Here is an 18,364-nt window from a genome sequence, read left to right on the forward strand (position 1 = left end):
GTTGTTCCATTTCATTTTAGCAAAATTATTAGATTAATGGCCAAAGAATGTTTGAATAAGAGTGAATTATTTTGAAACAACTGAAATAGAACAGTTCCAAACAACCGAAACCATGTATTGCACTATAGTACCATAACAACATGAATTATCTTGAAAATAATCTACAACATCATTTAGTGGAACGCATTGTGTGTGCTACTTAAACATTCAGAAGTGTACATATATGAAACAACGATATTAAACAAATCACATTTACCTAACAAGACGTTTTCATACACACTGTACCCTACGTACAGTTTCATAGTGCTCAGACCCTATTTTAACTATTAGAACTATTTTAACTACTTGATCAAAAACAACAATATGAAGATTAACCCTTAGTGTCTAACATGAAAAATAAAAAAAGTTCAAATGTTAGTTAAGTGTTTAGAGGTTTAACTGTATAAAATCATTCAGTCTAAAAAACAAAAACAGTTATCCAGTTCCCAATGCATCTTTTTTTACCTACTGATACTTTAAGAAAAACTAGAATGTATGCACCCGTTTTCGTAGCACAGATGAAAAAAAAAAAAAAAAAAAACAATATATTTTGACATTATTCTGATATGACAGGAACCTACTGATACTTTAAGAAAAACTAGAATGTATGCACCCGTTTTCGTAGCTGGTTGTAGTGGTTACATCATGAGTGGTTATTTCAGACAACTAGTTTTAAAAGACATGATATGCAAGTGAATAACATTAAATCAATATTCTTAAGTTGAAATGAATTGGGCCATCATCAAGTCTTGAAGATGAAGGTTATCCACCGATCAACCACTGGACTGTTATTTTAAAAACAATTAATATAGTAAGACTTTAAAAAAATAGCAAACTTCGTCTGCATTTAAGTGTTTGTTCAAGCTAGAACAAACAAGGAAGGCCATTTATACACTCACATTCACTCCCAGCATTCTCATCTACATTCTCTTGACCCTTGATATGGATCAAGTGAAAGACAAGAGGGAGTTTATCTCCTTATGAATCCAAGGATGTTTCATCGTTCCATAACAGATCATTAATCAAAGAGATGTCTCGCGCCTCATTAATTCACCAGGCTTTTGGGTTCATCTTATCTCTGAATGACATCCTCAGTTTGTTCCTGGGGGCCGGCACAGGTGGCTGAGGGGCCTGACTGTCCTCTTTCCCAGGATTTTCAGGTATATCGGACTCATCATCTCTTTTTTGAGGGATGCAAGGGTGCTGACAGGGCTCGATTTGTCCAAGAGGTGCATTTTTGCGAGTGGATGTGTGGCTCTTCTGTAACTGCTGAATGATGGCAGAGAATTTAGCATCAAGCGAGGGTCGCCCTGTCCGAGGCCTTGCCCCTCTACAGTTCTCTTTCTCTTGACTGGGTAATACACTGGTAGGTTGAACAAATGGTAATTTATCAGGAGGAGGTGGAGGTGCTCTCCTCTTGATTCTGCTGGCTGTGACAGGACTTGTATTAGACTGATTGCTTTCTTTACCTGGTGACAGAACCGTTTTTTGTACCACCATTGGCCGGGATCCTTCAAACAGTGCTGCCCAATAGGGAGGCTCTGTGTCCTCCTCCTGACCAATAAGAAAGCGCCCATCAGTTTCCTCAATCTTATTGTGAATTATGTCAGTCAAGCTCTCAAATTTCCCAGGGGACCCGATACCTGAAAATAACACATTTTTAAACAAGCAATTAAGAGAAATAACAGCAAGTTTCACTATGACTCGTTCATCCCAATTCAGTCAAATCCATCCAGTACATTCTTATTTTCTATTATAAATGATAAATATATCCTTCATTACTCACTTAGATCATTATAAACAGAGTCAGCTTGCTTTATGAGAAAGAGCGGGGGTTTCCGTGGTGATAAAACCTCTATTTCCATGATCTTCTCGCATGTATGTTGCCACTGACCTAAAGAATAAGTCCATATTGATTGTTAACAAATTGTAATAAAATAATTTAGCTTTGATTTCTGACAGACATCAGGGGAACTTACTCTGGTCATAAATGTGCTGCCAGAGGGCATCCAGCCACTCCTGCAAGATGTCAGGGGTTTCAGTGATGAACACATGACTGGTAGAGTCTCCATTTCCCGGGTTTATCAGGTTGAGTCTAGTGCCAGTCCTCTGGTGGTCCTTTCCTACCACACGAATACGGGTGTCCTGCATAAACACACACAGAAACTCTGTACTGCATATTTAATGATGGTTCTCCCATTCAGTGAGTCTTGTAGCAATGTATCCTAAGTGGTAAAGCTTTGTCTGTTATTTGCTATTATTGCCATAACTTTTAATGTTGACTGCAACTAAATTACTAGCTTTAAGATTAGAAAGGCTGAATTGCCACTATAGCAGTCTAAAGTAACGATTATAATATAACAGTTATACTGTATAATATGGGTGATATTAGATTTCTCTCAAATTTATCAGCCCATACTGGATACGTAATTGTGCTTGCTCATTTTTCCAATTTTTCCATTATCTTTGTGTTACATTTAAATTACCATTGAAGGCTTACTTCACAAATAATTTAATAACACTGGTAGATCTTTAGCCAATCTAAAAATCTAATGTCCATTTTTCATATATTACAGTGTTGTGATGTCAAAATCCACCTGTAGTATCTATTATTTTGTAATTTTAATTTTTTATTTTTTATTTTTTTTTTATTTCAGTGTTGTGATGTAGTATTTAAAACAATTTAATTTTGTTTTGTGTGCTTTGTAATTTATTTTTCAAAAATGGAACACTGTTGTTACTGTCACATGACCTCCAGCGTCGGTTGCTTCATTGCATTTGTATGTGTTCTTTATTATTATTCTTCCCCAATGGGAGTCTATGGCAGCCTGTAGTATCTAAAACAATTTAATTTACATATTTGGAACATATTTGGCACACTTGTAGTGATGTGCGGAGTCTGAAATCGCATACTTCCCTACTATATAGTAGGTGAAAAACAGTATGTGAGGAGAGTAGTATGTCCGAATTTGAAAAACAGTAGGTGTGCATTCATGTGTGCATTCAATGGACACTTTACTTTCCCATGAGGCAATGGGAGAGGATTTATGAATGTGTGTGAAGTTCGAATTTCATTCATACTACCCATATCCATACTATATGGAACTTACTTGAACGACCGTGAAGTAAATTCAAATTCACAAGTAGTAGGAATTTAATTAAATTCAAATTCACACGGGAAAAACCCTGAGTACGTGATTTCAGACGCACCGCTGGTCAACGCGAATAGTGAACTATAGTGCCACCACCAGTTAAAAAACACTTCTCAAATGGTTTTGAACCCTTTGTTACAGAAAAATTTAATTTAGTTAATCTTATCACTCTCTTCATGGTGAACACATTCAATAACAGCCATTTTTTCACTACTCCTCCTTCAAAATGTGTCCAATTTTTGAGAAAATTGGCTCAGATAATCTTTGGACTGAGCCGCACATAAATGACTGAACAGAATTTTGATATACATCTTTGTTCAAAAGTTATGATATCGTGAAAATTGGTTTAGGGGCTGTATCTTGGCCAAACTTTGATCAATCAAAACGAAACTTGGTACGCTTAATCAACACTGTGATCTGAGACTCCATATCAAATTTGGCAACAGCACCACCTAGTGATCATGAGATACAAAAAAATGGCTATTTTTCCTAATAACTCTTGAACTGTTAGTCAGAAAATCATTGTTTTTGTGTCTATGGATTCCTTGGGTCATGCAGAATCTGTGGATGTGAATGATTTTACTAGATTTTATCAATTCCAATATCATTTGAACTATTTGACATATCACACAAAAATTAGACATCAACAACATGTCCAGGAGTTACCTGAGAAATCTGAACACAGCGCCACCTAGTGTTCTAAAGATATAACTTTTGAAAACATTGTCCAAATATTGGCTTCCCTGCTTCAGTACATTCCTTGACTTATGCCAAATCTGACGATATCTCATTTTCCATCATTTTGTTGGTCCGCCATTTTTAAGTAAATGCAAACCGTTTTTTCCTGTTACTCCTCCTACAAATTTCTCCGAAATCGGATTAGATTATCTTTCGACCAAATCGCACAGAAATGACTCTCCGAAGTAGACTAATTGCTTAGCATGCTAACCAGTTGCCATTCTTTCTAATGTAGCTCTTCAGCTATCAAATTAACCATAAGACATGTTAGCGTTAATTTAGCTTTGCATGCTAATCTGATTAACGTGCTAAGAAACTTTTTTGTGAGCTCATTCTGACACTGAAACATCTCCTCAGCAGCCTGTTGAACATGCATGAGTGACAACGACAAGCTCAATGTGTTACGCCACGGATCCCGAATGCTTCATGTCGTGGGCTCGAAATACAGTGCAATATATGCCCAGACCGCAAGAGGTACTGTGGCGAGAAATGATACAGAAGTTGCTGCTGTTGCAGCCATTGTTCCTTTTCAAGAATCATCTCAGCTGAAACTATTAATACGAAATGCAGTGCTTTTACTTACAAATTAATTAATTTGAATTGATTCTCAGATGGGTGACAGGCACTTGACCTGGAGATTGTGGGTTTGATTCCCTTGTGTTACAACTTAATAAAATTGTGTATAATGTTGTGTCATTTCAATTCCTTTATTATCCTGCTAGGAGTTGTACTAATCTTTCTTCCTCTTGGATTAGAAATAAAGCTGTTTTTATTCATGCTGTGTTCATTTTCATTTGTACTTCAAATTTTATTTTTATTTCAGTTTTAGTCATCTTAGCACTTCAAATTGAGTAGGCGTAAAGGCAACATTTCTAATTATTAAATTTTTTTTCATCTAATATTTATTTCAGCTTTACTTCAAATGAAAATATTTTAAATAGTTTTATTTAACAATAACAACACGGTTTTGAAGACAAACATTTTTCTTCGGGAAATTACACTAATGAATGTTGCATGAGACTTGGAATTTTTATAAAGAAAAGGGTCCACTTTGATTTGTGGTGATTAGATTCAAACACAATAACCCACTTGATCTTAGAACAGAAAAATACTTGAGGTAAAAAAAAGAAAAAAAAAGGCCACTTTGAAAATTTTCCCTACCTTGTTAATGGGAATAATGAGGCTGGGCTCCACTTTTGCTTGGATTTCTTCAGGAGAGTAATAGCATGAAATCTGTCCAGCCTTCAGCACACAGTATAGCTTACAACGGCGCTGCAAACCCTCAATGCTTTGCTAAATGGAAAATCAAAATGCTAATCTTACAAATTTCATTTCATTTTCATTTCAGTTAGTATGAATTGTGTATGGCATATATTCTTTAATAAAGAAGTTCCTGTCTTACCTGTTGGCTCAGGTATCCGCTCATCATGTCTTGTGTCATGCAGTCAGGTTGTGCCACCAGCTTACAGCACAGGTTACCATACAACGGCAGCCATGACGAAGCCTCCACTGACAGACCGATGGCAGAAAGTCAATCAGAATCACTACGCTAGTCAATTATTAGAACATGGCTTGTTTGCTCTTACCATTTTGCAGAATTATAAGAGAATGAGACTGGAAAGATCCCTCTGCCTGCTCCAAACCCAGAGTGGTGTATGCCAGCAGTGAGTACCGTGCACCTCTGTCACAAAAGGAAGTTATTTATTTGAAAGATACTACAGGCATTTCTCTACTAATACAACAACAACAAAAATTATTGTAAAGGTAATGAACATATTATCCATCCTTGCATACACTGGTATTGGGTTGGACTGGAGGAAAGTGTCAGGGTCTCCTCCATCCAGAAGAGGGCAGAGCTTCCTGCTTGAAGATCTGCCAAAAGAGGAGCGCAGTTTCCTGGCCAGTTTTTTTGGAGTATTGACTAAGGTTGTCTCCTCCTCCAGTCCACAGCTATACAGCTCACATGTCAGTTCAAAGTCCGGCTTAACTTCAGAGCTGTTGAAAATATTGAAAATGAGCTCAGAACTCAACAGACTGCAGCCAGGCAGTTCAAGCTCATTTAATCAATATAATTTTCATATAGTTCTCAAATGACTGTAGATTTGCAGAGAGAAATAGGGAAAGCTGAAAACTTACAAAATTTTGACACCTTCAAAGCAAATATCGGTCATTGAGGGGTCTGCAATCACCATTTCAGTGTCAAAAATCTCTGACCCAATCTTCATCAAACAGAAGACTGCAACACGCTGTGCACCTGTTGGGTTGAGATACACATGACATCGGCATAAATGGCTACGTGAAGATATTTACATATAACGATTTAATTAAAATAACCATTTTCTGTTCTATTGTATATAAAAGCTAAATCTTCAGGATTCACTATGACAGTCTTCAGTGTCACATAATCATTCATAAAGCATTCTAATAGGCTGAATATTTTTCATTATCAATTTTGAAAACATATGCACTGCTTAATGGTTTTGAGAAAAACAGGGATGTAACGATGAGCCAGTTGAAAATCAATACAGTTGGAGGTGGAAGTTTATATGAATGTATATTGGAGGGGAACTGACTGTTTTTAGAAAAGTTTAAATGGTATTTTCTTTTCCTCTTGCCTCTGTATAATGCTTTTTATAATAGTGTTCATAGAGTGAATCTGCATCTCATTCAGCCCGCCTGCCGCTTCTGTTTCATGCAGATGTTTTAATGTAGTGTAGCTTCACAAAGCTATAGCAAAGACTATAGAATACCCAAGACATGTCACTCATAGTTTTGGCCGCTCGATCAAGTTGCACTTGGATGCCCGAGAGGCGTTTCAAAGTGACATGACTTGTCTTAAAGGGACTTTGGCTATAGTCAGACCATTCTGTTTTGGCGTAAAATTTCAAAAATCTACAATATAATTTAGATTAAAAATGGCTCATGCTGTGAGAAGCTCATCTCATTATATATATAAGAAATTAGGGAAATTACATTAAATCAGTTTTGTGAATCATTTCACATTGTACGTTACGATCAGTTATCAGTTGAGTGAATCGTTACATCCTTAGGAAACTATGATGCATTTTTTCAGGCTTCTTTGATGAATAGAGCAGCATTTATTTCAAAACAGAAATTGTCTGTAACATTATAAAATGTCTTCACGGTCACTCATAATTACTATATAAAACGTTTCGTATTGTCACTCACTCCCTTTGCTGTTAAAGTGTTCCGTGTCTTTCCAAAACAATGGAATTCGTAGGCCTGGGTAAGCAAAAGAAAACTACATGAACCAAAGACACACTGAAGCATTAATAATAAATATAACAGACAGAGGTATATAATTACCAGATATGGCTACCTTTCCTTTACAAGCGATTTGATCCGGAGAGCCTGATGATCTGAAATATATAAATAAAGAATTTAATGGCCATTTATTTCTTATTTGCATGTCTGATAATAATTTACATTTAAAAAAAAAAAAAAATTCCACTAAATACTCCTAACAAAAAGAACAGCTGGCAATACACCTGCTGCTCTAACCTTCTAATGTCCTGCTGCTTTTTCCTCATCTGGGCTTCACTCATGTAGGCTTTAATTCGGGCGTTACAGGTTAACAGACTCCTGGAAGCATCCAACACCTGCTCTTTTTTAGTGCTCGCAACCAGAAGCTTGTAAGCCCCAGCTCTCATCCGCATCTCAAACTCCAACTTCTCCTGAATATCACAGTCCTATTGGAAGGATAAATTAAATCAGGAGTTGAGAAATAAACAGTTTAGGGTAAAAAAAAAAAAAAAAAAAAAAAAAAAAAAAAGACTAAAGGAAAAAACATACTGGAAGAAAACGACTCTACCACACAATCTACTGTACAAAGGCAGGTGCATACTACTGATTCGTGATGAGATGAGACATGGGCATTGGGCACCACTGGCCTGGACACTGAAGAAATGAAAATGATGCAATGAAATAACATCAAAACGGCTGGAAGAGAAGATGAGCCTCTTCTAGGCTGTAAACGGGTCTCTGATAACCGACAATGACACATGGATTGATGACAGTGAGTGGAAGTAATGGAAAACTGACTCATTTCCGCGAATCGGTTCTTTCGAACAGTTTATTTTAAAACTTCGATTCAGTGATTCTTTTTTCCATCCATAATCATGTGGACCCAGGTGCATTACATATCCTAATAAATCACAAGCAGGCACACATTGCGGTGAGCTTTATTGTTACTTTTTATTAACTGTAATTTATCAGCTCAACAGATTCATAGGAAAAAATAGTCCGATTCATATGAAATGATTCGTTCACGCGAGTGGGTGGTGATGGGGAAGAAAAGTCGGACAAGAAAGACAAAACAACCTAAACACTCACACTTTCTAAAAAGCACTCTTGATTTTAGAGCTGTGCGATGATGTTTCAAAATTAAATGTCAAGATTATTGGTCTTATTTGTACCGAATGACGAAGTGCTCATAAGCTTCAATGCAAAACACAGCATATCAATGAAACATGATCACACGCTCCCAAACACAGACTACCTTTAGTTTCTTAGAAATCTGTCGTATGTACAACAAATTCATGTCCTCTATAATCTGCTGCGTGTCATTCACAACTGCGCATCGCTTCTTATGTCTGTCTTTGGCCTGAGAAAGTATTTAATGCGCCGGTTAGTCTCAGTGTATGAATAACATCAACCATATTCCACACACGAAAAACTAAAACACGGACTTCAAAAACACAAACTCACCTCGCTTTGAAAAAACATGCTTTCCCTTATTTTCTTCCTCTTAATCTCCATGGCGAGAGAGGAACACGACGATACCGTGGACCGAGCGGCGACGTTTCGTTTAAAACGTTGAATATCCCGCGGTGGATCCATACTGGCCTCTTCCTCCAGACAAGCCCCGCTCCGCACAACAAACCAACGGATTACACAACCGCCAGCCGACCAATCAGCTTCTTTCAAAGCGCTCCGATGCCGACACAACGGTTGGGCGATACCATTTTTAAATTCGGAAAGGTTGGAATAGCTAACCAGCTCAAGAGGTTTGAATATACAAGTCGAACTTATTAATACGTTTTGGTGAAATTCATAATAATTTATAAAAAACTATAAATTTTAAACATGTTTATGCGAATGCTTATAAAGTAGGTTTGTGTTATCACTGTGATGTCGTGCTGATCTCCCCCGTCTGTCTCTAAATAGTTTAAACTGATGGTCTGCCGCACTGCATTCTAATGAATCCTCGACGTTCTGATCGAGTCTCTTCAGTCAGAGCGAGGCTTCTGCATGTTTTTAGTGCGATTGTTATTTAACTCGTAAGGTGATGACATTTTGCAAGCATTTCGCACAGGAAAACGGTATCATATGAAAAGAAATCAATGCCACCTCTGTCGCTGCTGTCACGCTCATTCTTGACAACGTCGTTAGTACCAGATGACTTCATACACCTAGATGTCGTGCTGTAATCTGAGTCAGAGAGGGACAGAGATATCAAGCAACAGATAATCCGAAGGATCAACAGTTTGATTAAAGGTTACGATACACAATCCCACTGCAGCTCGTTCAAGGTATGGATGCATGCTTGGTGTTACAGAACATGTCAGCTGACTACCTGTCTGATTTCATACTCTGGCCAATAACGTTAGATCTGCTTGCATACGAAGATTTGCATTAATTTTTCTATGGCAGTTATAGAGGGAATTATGGGTCATTAAAACGTGAGATGACATGATTGTCGTTTGATGTGAGCTTAACTAACATTAACCATTAAAACAAACGCATTGGATCTCACCATCGAGGTTCATGGATTTGATTTGCCAGAGCTTTACAGTAACCTATTTAAGCTAAACCTAAGTGATTCGTTGTTTTCAGTGGATGGAAATGGTCTTTTTTCTATTCTTAATGAATCTATAGCACGCAGCCTAGTCGTGAAAGGTCTTGAGTATTGATGTCAGGTTTTTTAAGCATCAGCATACTGTCTTTATGTATTTCAGTGATATACATTTATTCACACATTGTGTCTTTGTTAGGCCTTGTGAAAATCTTGCTAGATTGGCCAGTTTGTCAGAGAGGTTTGCAGACTAGTTTAAAAAGATTTGGGTTTTCAGTGCCCATGCCGATATCTTGAGAGCGCGCAGGGTGGCCGATATAATAATGAAAGTGACCGGGGCAAGTTGTCACATATTTATTCCATTTAATTTTTCCCAGCTTGGGTTCATTTTTTGAGACAGTTTCTATTCCGCCACATACCTTAAAGTCTATGCTTCACCCATCCTGACATTCATGAAAAATACCTGTCCTGAGAACACAAGTTTCACGTGTGACAAATAATTTTTTAATTTTATAAAAAGAATGAATAAATAGATAAAAAGACTCAAAAATAACTAAGAATATTTGTGTTATATGCAAATAATGTGCATTGACAATACGATTAAAAAAACCCCCTCTAAAATCACTACAAATATTTGCATTGTATGCAAACATTGTACATTGACTTCTCTGAATCAGTAAAGCAGACATTTTCATCAGCACTAAAATGCTTCTAAACACTAAAAATAACAATTATAGACTAATTAAACATTATGCCTGATGTATGTTTTTGTTTATTACTAGCATAGACTTATGGTTGCAGAGTTTTTCCTGCGAAAAATTCTAACTTGATTGAGGGCCAAACATAAATATTAAAATTGTCATTTTTTAAAAGTAAAATTCATTTATATTGTCTATATTTCAATGCAAAAAAAATTACACATAAGAAGTGAAGTTATGCTTAAATGACATGTTTTCCCCCCTCTTCAAATCAAATGTCATCAACTTTGGCCTACGTGCCCTGGTTTGGGCATCTCTGCTATACAGTAAGTTTATATCTAAGAACTGGGATGCTAAATATGTAATATTTTTTGTTGTTAGGTGTCATGCAGCAGAAAGTGTGCACACGCAACACGGCACTGTTTGTGAAGAACGGTCAGGCGTGTGGAGCCGGAGCCCCTCCTCAACTTCCTTTCCGCTGCCCGCGATGTGGAGAGCATGAACGATTCCACAGTCTTTCTTCTCTCAGAGCGCACCTAGAATACAGCCACCCGTTCCACACTAAACATGACATCAGCCTCCATTCCACGAGGGACCTTTCTGACACACAGTGCATGGACGGCTGCAAAATCTCCAATTCCAACATGCATAAAGTACGTGATGCCGGCACAAATACTAACTCCACTGTGAGAGGAGAGCACAAGCACTTATTCGGCGTGGACCAAACTCCATCGCAGCAGCCCGCAGAGCAAAAGCTCACGCCCCCAGTGAGGAGCTTCAGTGTTGGGGACGCGGCGGCTGGAGCCGGACCCCTCTCGGCTCCTGTGGCCTCAGTGGAGAAGAGGCTGGAGGGGATGATGAGGACAGCCAATAGCAGCATGGAGCGACGTCTGCTGCGGCTGAGCTCAGAGCTGGCACAGACAGACACGGCTATCCTGTGTGAGCGCGCTCACTCGCATCACCTGGCCCAGGAGAAACAGGAAGTGCTGGAGCGAGAGCGGGCGCTCAGCAGACAGGTAGACGCCGCCGTTATGGTAATCGCCACCATGAGGCAACAGCTCAGCGTCTCAGAGCACGAGCTGGAGAGGAGAGAACAGTGAGTGAAAGATTTAAATATCGTTTCAGCTCTGAATATGTTTTGGGGGACCTATTAACCCTTTAAAACCTACTGACAGACAAATTTCACAGGCCTCTAAATTGCTAAAAACCCACACAAGCCCTCTGTAGTCTGAATGATATTTTGTACTTCCTTTTAATATAATTATAAAAGAAAGTAAATGTAAGAATAACTTTTATATTGTTAGTTTTATATTGATGAACTGGACTGAAGCAAGTTAGGTTTACTTGATTAATTCATACAACATCTTTTAGAAAAATCATGTTAAAATGTATCAAATATGACACACTAAGCTATTGAGGAATGTTTATTTGTCTCTCAATCATCATTTTATTCTATTGTATGATATGTCTCCCTCCCCATATATACACAATAAAAACCTTAAGAGCTTTGATCATAAAACTAAGCACTTAAATATTGTTTTAGTAAGACATATTATTGGGAGATATAAACTGATTTTTATATTTACCGCATGTAAGTATTTTGCTATACTTTTATAAAAAGTTAATTGATTACAATACAGCAGAATTTCATCTTACTTTTTGATCATGCAAATATGAGCAAATTTATCAAATTGCATTTTTTGCTCAGTTTGGACCTCTGAATTTTTTGTATGTGTGTGTTTCCTTATTCTTCAGTGTCATATTATATAAGCCATAAAAACCTGATGTGTCAATATCATACTCAATAAAAACACGTATGCAAACTTTATATTTTAATATTTTGTCTTAAGTTTCATTAAACTGTTCCATTTCCCAAAAAAATAACAAATCTGATTGTTAGTTGATATGTCAGGATTTACATGGTTAAAAGAACAGTACATATTTACTTTTTCTACGTAATTTTCTCCATGTAACACATGTTTAATAGAATGTCCAAGCTTTTGAAAACGTTTTAAAACATCTTCTTTTGTGTTCAACGGATGACAGAAATTTAAAGGGGTCATGAACTGCCTTTTTTTATTATTTTGTACTGTTCTCTGAGGTCCACGTATAATGTTATCAAGATTTTTACATAGAAAAACATCATCATTTAGAAGTAACAGGCTATTTTCTGTCCTGTCTTGACCCCCTTATCAGAACGCTCTGTTTGAATGGGTGTGGTGGATTGTAGACTCAGAAGTAAACGCCCACTGCTATGATTGGCTAACAGTTGTGTGTGTTTGACAGCCTGCATCCTTCACAGATGAGCGCTGCTGTGATTTAGGTTAAAGACTCATAAATACTGACTACATATCAAACAATCTGTAATAACAGACAAAGCAATAGTGATCATGTAAGAAAAACAGTTCTTCTTCTATGGAGGCGGGGTTTAGCCACACTATTACGTCATAAAGTGTCACATTCCACAAGCTGTCGTTTTGTCAGATTGGCTTCAGTATAGGCTGATTTTAGACTAACGAGAAAGTTTTGAGTTCTGAAACTTGCAGGATGTTTTTATAGTACAATAACCTCTTATGTCAAAAGATCAAGGGATTTTTGGTTTCTCAGTTCATGACCTCTTTAAAGCTACAGGGTTGGAACATCATGAGGGGGAGTGTATTATGAAACTGAAGGAAACATTTATGACTGTCAAGGGGAAAATATGAATTAAAAAATGCCTCATAAAGCAGTTCTCCGCTAACTACCTTTTACTGTATTGCAGGGAGGTTATTACCATCCAGAGGTTTCTGGAAGCGGCAGCACAGCATGAGATGTGTGGGAAGGTTCGCTTGCGACGGTTCATTGAGAGCCTCTTGCGGCGGATTTCCCTGGCCGAGAGACTACTGGAATACTATCAGAGCGCCCCTCACAGGCATTATTGCACGGTTCACTCTGTATGTCACCAAAATTTCCATATACTGTAAAATAAAAAATATGTATATCATGACTTTTTTTTTATTTAAACATTTATTTCTATATTTTTAAAAAATGGTTTTCAAGCAATTATTTTTTCCCCAATTTAATTATTTACTTATTTAAAAAAAAAAAAATCATTTTGAATATTAAGTTTTCTTTAGGGTACTCCACTTGACCTAAACAACTGGAATGCATTTTCATAAAAAGGTCATATCTGATAGAAAAAAACAACAACTTCATGACATTTTATAACAATAATTTAAAATTAAAATTAATAATAATAAACAAGACCATGCATGAATTTCATGAAACCATGAATTCCTCTTTAAGTCCTCCAAAAATGATAGAATGACTTTGAAATTGAAAAGGTATTTTCACACGCATTTTTATATGAATTGCATTTTCAGTGTATTTTTAAATGAGGAAGAGCATCAAGTCATTGTCCCATGTACTGATATAAAAAGGGAAATTCAATAATGAATCACCTGATATGACCCACTTGTACAATTTTCCAGGATTGCAATAATTAAGTTCTATTTCAGAAATATGTCAGTCCTCTGCATTTCTCTAATCTGTCATTATTTCAGGTGCCTCTGCCATCAGAGCTCGGTCCACACAGAATAACAGAAAGCAGGTATTGCGTTATTCGTTTTACCTTTAGAAGGAAATTTGCATTACCTCAGTAATGGGTAATCCATGTAACCATTTAACCTCTAGTTTACTATAATTAACAACCAGCAGGACATTTTCAGAGAACTTCAGTATAAATCATGTCCTTACTTGACTCAGGCCAGTCATTTGGCTTGTAGTAGACAGGATGTCCCCTCTTAAGTAATTCATGAGATCCTAGATTCAAGACAGTAGATGATCAAGTACCTCTGCCAGAAATAATAATTACTCTTCTTTTCCATTTAGTCTTGATGTGTGTAAAAATTAATACAAGCATGTGTGGTGGATGATGATAATTAGCCTATTTTGCTGTTCTTTGACATCAGGTCTTCAGGAGACCATCTTGAGCAGGATGAAGAGCAGCAGTTACTTGGTCAGTCTGGATGGGGACTGTCTAAAGGTTCTTCTGGGAGACTGGGTTACGACAGCTGGTCCCAGCGGAGGAGGTCAGATGGGTACGAGGTTTAGGGACAGAGGCGGAGCTTAGCAATGAATGTACGTGCAAATAACACAATATTACTGAAATATGTTGAGTATATTAACAATAATACAGTTGGGTACAAAGTCTGAGGCCACATTGAAAATCTTATTTTTTGATGATTATTTATCATTTGGGTATGTTTTTTTGTTTTTGTTTTGTTTTTTCATCAGGTTATCAATTACTAAGAAATGTTGATATGGATTTCACTAGAAACAGAAAAAGAGACTTGAAAATTATTATTAGAATCATTTAATTAGTGGCAGACGTTTGGACCCAACTGTATGTACTGTAAATATGAGTTACGCAAAAGCCCAGTAAACAACAGCGATGTCTAACTGCAGATGGCAGATTAGTTATTTGACACTTATTTGAATCTTGAATGTGTTTATGATCCATCTGTGAAATATTTTAATTATAAGATTGGCTGTAGACTGAACACATGGTGGAGCTGCCCTTTAATTCAAATAGAAAAGCTGTCATTACAGGTTGCTTACATGAAGTGAAGCTATAGTTAGTAATGTTACATGCTTGTTGTTTTCTAATTAACACTACTTACTGTTCAGGAAAATTAATGTAGTTATATTATCTAAATGCAGGATGATGTTAAAACAAAACCCACTTTGAGCTTGTAGTTTGTTCACAAACTTTCTCTTATAGAAAATGCACTGTTTCAGCAAGAAGAAAAATTATGTAGCAAATATCAAAATCATTTAGTCTTTTTTTGAAGGTGCAGTTGTGTATTTTAAATAGTGGTGCTACATTTTAAGGGATGAATATACATTACCCTGCTTATGTCAGCCAGCCTCATTAGAATGAGAGAAAAAGGAAACTTTAACAGAGAAGAAAGTTCTCTTTTGTTTTAAAACATGCAGCTATTGGAATATGTATAGATGTTGTTAAGTGTTCTAAAATTCATTGCCAAGAACTTTGATAATAGATCCTTTTTGCTATTCTGTACAATTGGAGCAATAGCACTTATGGACTTTAGGAATGCACTTTCATTTAAAAAGATAGTTTACCCAAAAATCATTCAGTCATCTTTTACTCACCCTAGTGTCGTCTGAAGATATATTTTTTTTTACAATGGAAGTCAATGGTCGCCAAACCCATTTAACAATTGGTTACCAACATTCTATAAAATATCTGCTTTAGTGTTTCACAGAGGAAAGAAATGCATAACAGGTTTGGAACGACACAAGTGTGAGTAAACGATTTGGTATCAAAATGTTTTCATTTTGGGTAAGCTACCGTGTTAAGTGATTATAATTACAGTATTTAAGTCCTAAACTTAAATGGCATCTAGCACTGAAATCAACCGAATATTCCATATTCAAAAAATGTTAAGCTCTATGGACAGATTCTGACTGTTCTAACTGTACTGTTCTTTTTACAAGCTAAAGGAAAATCACAATTCATGTTTGTGGAATTCAGTAGCATGTCACAGACACCATAAAGCTTAACTTGAAAAAACTTGAAAAAATGGAACGTTCATTCTCAGCTCTGTACAACTGGAGCAGTAGCACTTTTTTTAATTTTTGGCAAAACTGTGAAACAATTCAGATAATAGCAGTATACTACCAAAGTCCATTAAAGGGGACATCGGATGCCCATTTTCCACAAGTTGGTATGATTTTTTAGGGTGATGTCTGTAGCATACTTTGGTTAAGATTCTTCAGTGATCGTGTAAAACAACACCATTTTCACCTTGTCAAAAACAGCGAGCCATTTCGGTGCATGTCTCTTTAAATGATAATGAGCTACTGCTCATCCCACCCCTCTCTTCCATGAGGGGTTTTGACTATAGACTGTATAATGTACGTAGTGTCCTTGATGTCCACCGTAGATTCCTGAAGAGCGTTTTTGAAGCTCAAAGTGGGCGGAGCCGGCCGTCACCATCTTGGCAGCGCGTCACTCTCAGATAAACGAAAATGGGCAAAAAGGCGGGAGCTGGTTACTGAAGCCACGCCCACCTAGCACAACGGCAGTGTCAGCAGTGGCAATCCACCTGTCACTCAAGTGGCCATGCCCTTAATTATGCAGAACTTTAAGGCTTAATATAATTTAAACAGATTTGTTATAAAAAAAATTTAAACCCCCTCACAGTTATCATGAACCGTAAAATTAGCTATATAGACCAAAATCATTTTTTGAACAGGCTGTAAACATGTTTTTTTTTCTGCTGTAAAGTTGGGCATTTTAACATGGGGACTCATTCCCTATGCAGCCAGCCTCAAGCTGTAATAATACATTTCATTCGATGTCCCCTTTAATGTACAAATAATACTGACATGCAGTATAACATTTGAAGTATAATTTTATGTATAATGAGGGTATTGTCCATAAAACCAACAGACTGGAGGAACAGTGTAGTGGTTATGTGCTGCATTATTAATAGATTGTAGTGGTCAATAAAGGACCACTGCATGCACACTAGTGTAGAACCTTAATCTGAATTTGACTTCACATCATTTCAATTTCACAGTATTCAAAAGAAATGTTTTGTAAATACTAGTATGCAATTTGTCAGATGCAGGGTAGATCTCATCCACCGCACCTTAGTCTTGATATGAACCCAGTCAGTTTTGGCGGGAAATAAGCCAAATGAGGGCATTTGCTAGCATTTCAGCTCAGGCTACTTGTTCTGTTCAGTTTAAGCTCTGACTTTTCCCCATGCATGTGACCAGCTAAATAGGACCCCTTGGCTTCATGTGTTGGACTTTTACCAGCTAAATAGGACCCCTTGGCTTCATTATAATAAATATATATATATATTTTTATCTTTTTAGATTAAAAAAAAAAATATATATATATAAAAAGCCCAGCAGAAATGACAAATGGCACTTGGATTTTGAGTTCAGAAGACGAAAGTTTTAATCTCTTTTTGTGCTGTTTGGTTCAGTGGTGGCAATGTCATCCACTCTATTGTGTGCTCAGTTCTGACTGTGATTAGAATCTGATTTAGTCTTTTGTGGTTCCTTCGTGTTTCTGTATCACTAGCTGATCTTAGAAGGAGATCTGAAGTACTGTAGTGCTGTGTGAGCATGAGTTAGTTCACATCCATCAGTATTTTATTGTGAGTGAGCATGCTGTAATGCTTTATCCAGTGGCTTGTGCAATATGTGGCAATATTTTCATAATGGGAGGAAAAGAAACGGTACTGTACAGAAGAAATTTGGAGGACATCAAAGGGTCGAACAAGATCAAGTAGATCTCAACCTAATTCACATGTGGTTTTATTTATTTATACTTATGTTTTATTTTCTCACTTATCTGCATTCTAGATAATCTGAGCCAGTGTTTATTTTATTATGGGTATTACAGTGTCCATAACACTGGTTCGGATCATCCTTTTTAAGAATCAACTATGTTTTTTAGACAGGCAATTCATTTCTAATCTACTATATTTCGGTATCAGGTTTGAATTTCACAATGTAGAGTTCTGCACAGAGGTCTGTGAATTAGGTTGGACCCTAGCTGTGCCATTATAGATGTGACAATCAGAAGTTGAACAAAGCTACATTGCTTTAATGTTTTTTGTTCTATCGTTTGGTGTTTCTTGATAATAATAAGTATAATTTGAGCTAATGATTAATGTTGTGCCATGTTGATTTTGTTAAAAATATTGAATTTGTTTTCTCTAGACTTAATTATCTTAATGTTTGTGCCTTTCTCTTGAAACATTGTCGTCTGTATTACACTTGTATTATGTGAGATCTGAAGTCTCACTCGATACTTGCTGCTGTACGTGATATTCTGAATAATAGAAATGAGATTAGAATTGATCATTAAAGATTGATTAGTAAATGCTATGCCTGTT

General features: G+C 36.7%; 2 protein-coding genes across 4 annotated transcripts; one reads left to right on the forward strand and one right to left on the reverse strand.

Moving 5' to 3' along the window:
• Window positions 1–614: 614 nt before the first annotated feature.
• LOC109107237 (rhotekin-2) lies at window positions 615–8,856 on the reverse strand. Of its 3 annotated transcripts, XM_042774367.1 has the most exons (13): window positions 8,658–8,856; window positions 8,449–8,553; window positions 7,452–7,639; window positions 7,257–7,309; window positions 7,119–7,172; window positions 6,066–6,183; window positions 5,724–5,924; window positions 5,516–5,610; window positions 5,332–5,438; window positions 5,091–5,222; window positions 2,019–2,184; window positions 1,826–1,933; window positions 615–1,682 (listed from the first exon to the last, which is right to left on the reverse strand). In XM_042774367.1, the coding sequence occupies exons 1-13, from the start codon at window positions 8,787–8,789 to the stop codon at window positions 1,090–1,092; spliced, it is 2,052 nt and encodes a 683-aa protein (XP_042630301.1). In that variant the 5' UTR covers window positions 8,790–8,856; the 3' UTR covers window positions 615–1,089. The 3 variants fall into 3 exon arrangements, with proteins under 3 accessions (XP_042630301.1, XP_018976056.1, XP_042630300.1); XM_019120511.2 differs by lacking the exon at window positions 8,449–8,553 and having other exon boundaries at window positions 8,658–8,854; XM_042774366.1 differs by lacking the exons at window positions 8,449–8,553; window positions 8,658–8,856 and adding an exon at window positions 7,743–7,762.
• Window positions 8,857–9,120: 264 nt separating this feature from the next.
• LOC109107241 (protein ZNF365-like) lies at window positions 9,121–16,511 on the forward strand. Its single transcript, XM_019120513.2, has 5 exons — window positions 9,121–9,481; window positions 10,824–11,538; window positions 13,204–13,375; window positions 13,985–14,031; window positions 14,393–16,511. The coding sequence occupies exons 2-5, from the start codon at window positions 10,829–10,831 to the stop codon at window positions 14,532–14,534; spliced, it is 1,071 nt and encodes a 356-aa protein (XP_018976058.2). The 5' UTR covers window positions 9,121–9,481; window positions 10,824–10,828; the 3' UTR covers window positions 14,535–16,511.
• Window positions 16,512–18,364: the final 1,853 nt, after the last annotated feature.

The sequence above is a fragment of the Cyprinus carpio genome, chromosome A17, assembly GCF_018340385.1.
Source record: "Cyprinus carpio isolate SPL01 chromosome A17, ASM1834038v1, whole genome shotgun sequence".
Classification (NCBI taxonomy): Eukaryota; Metazoa; Chordata; class Actinopteri; order Cypriniformes; family Cyprinidae; genus Cyprinus; species Cyprinus carpio.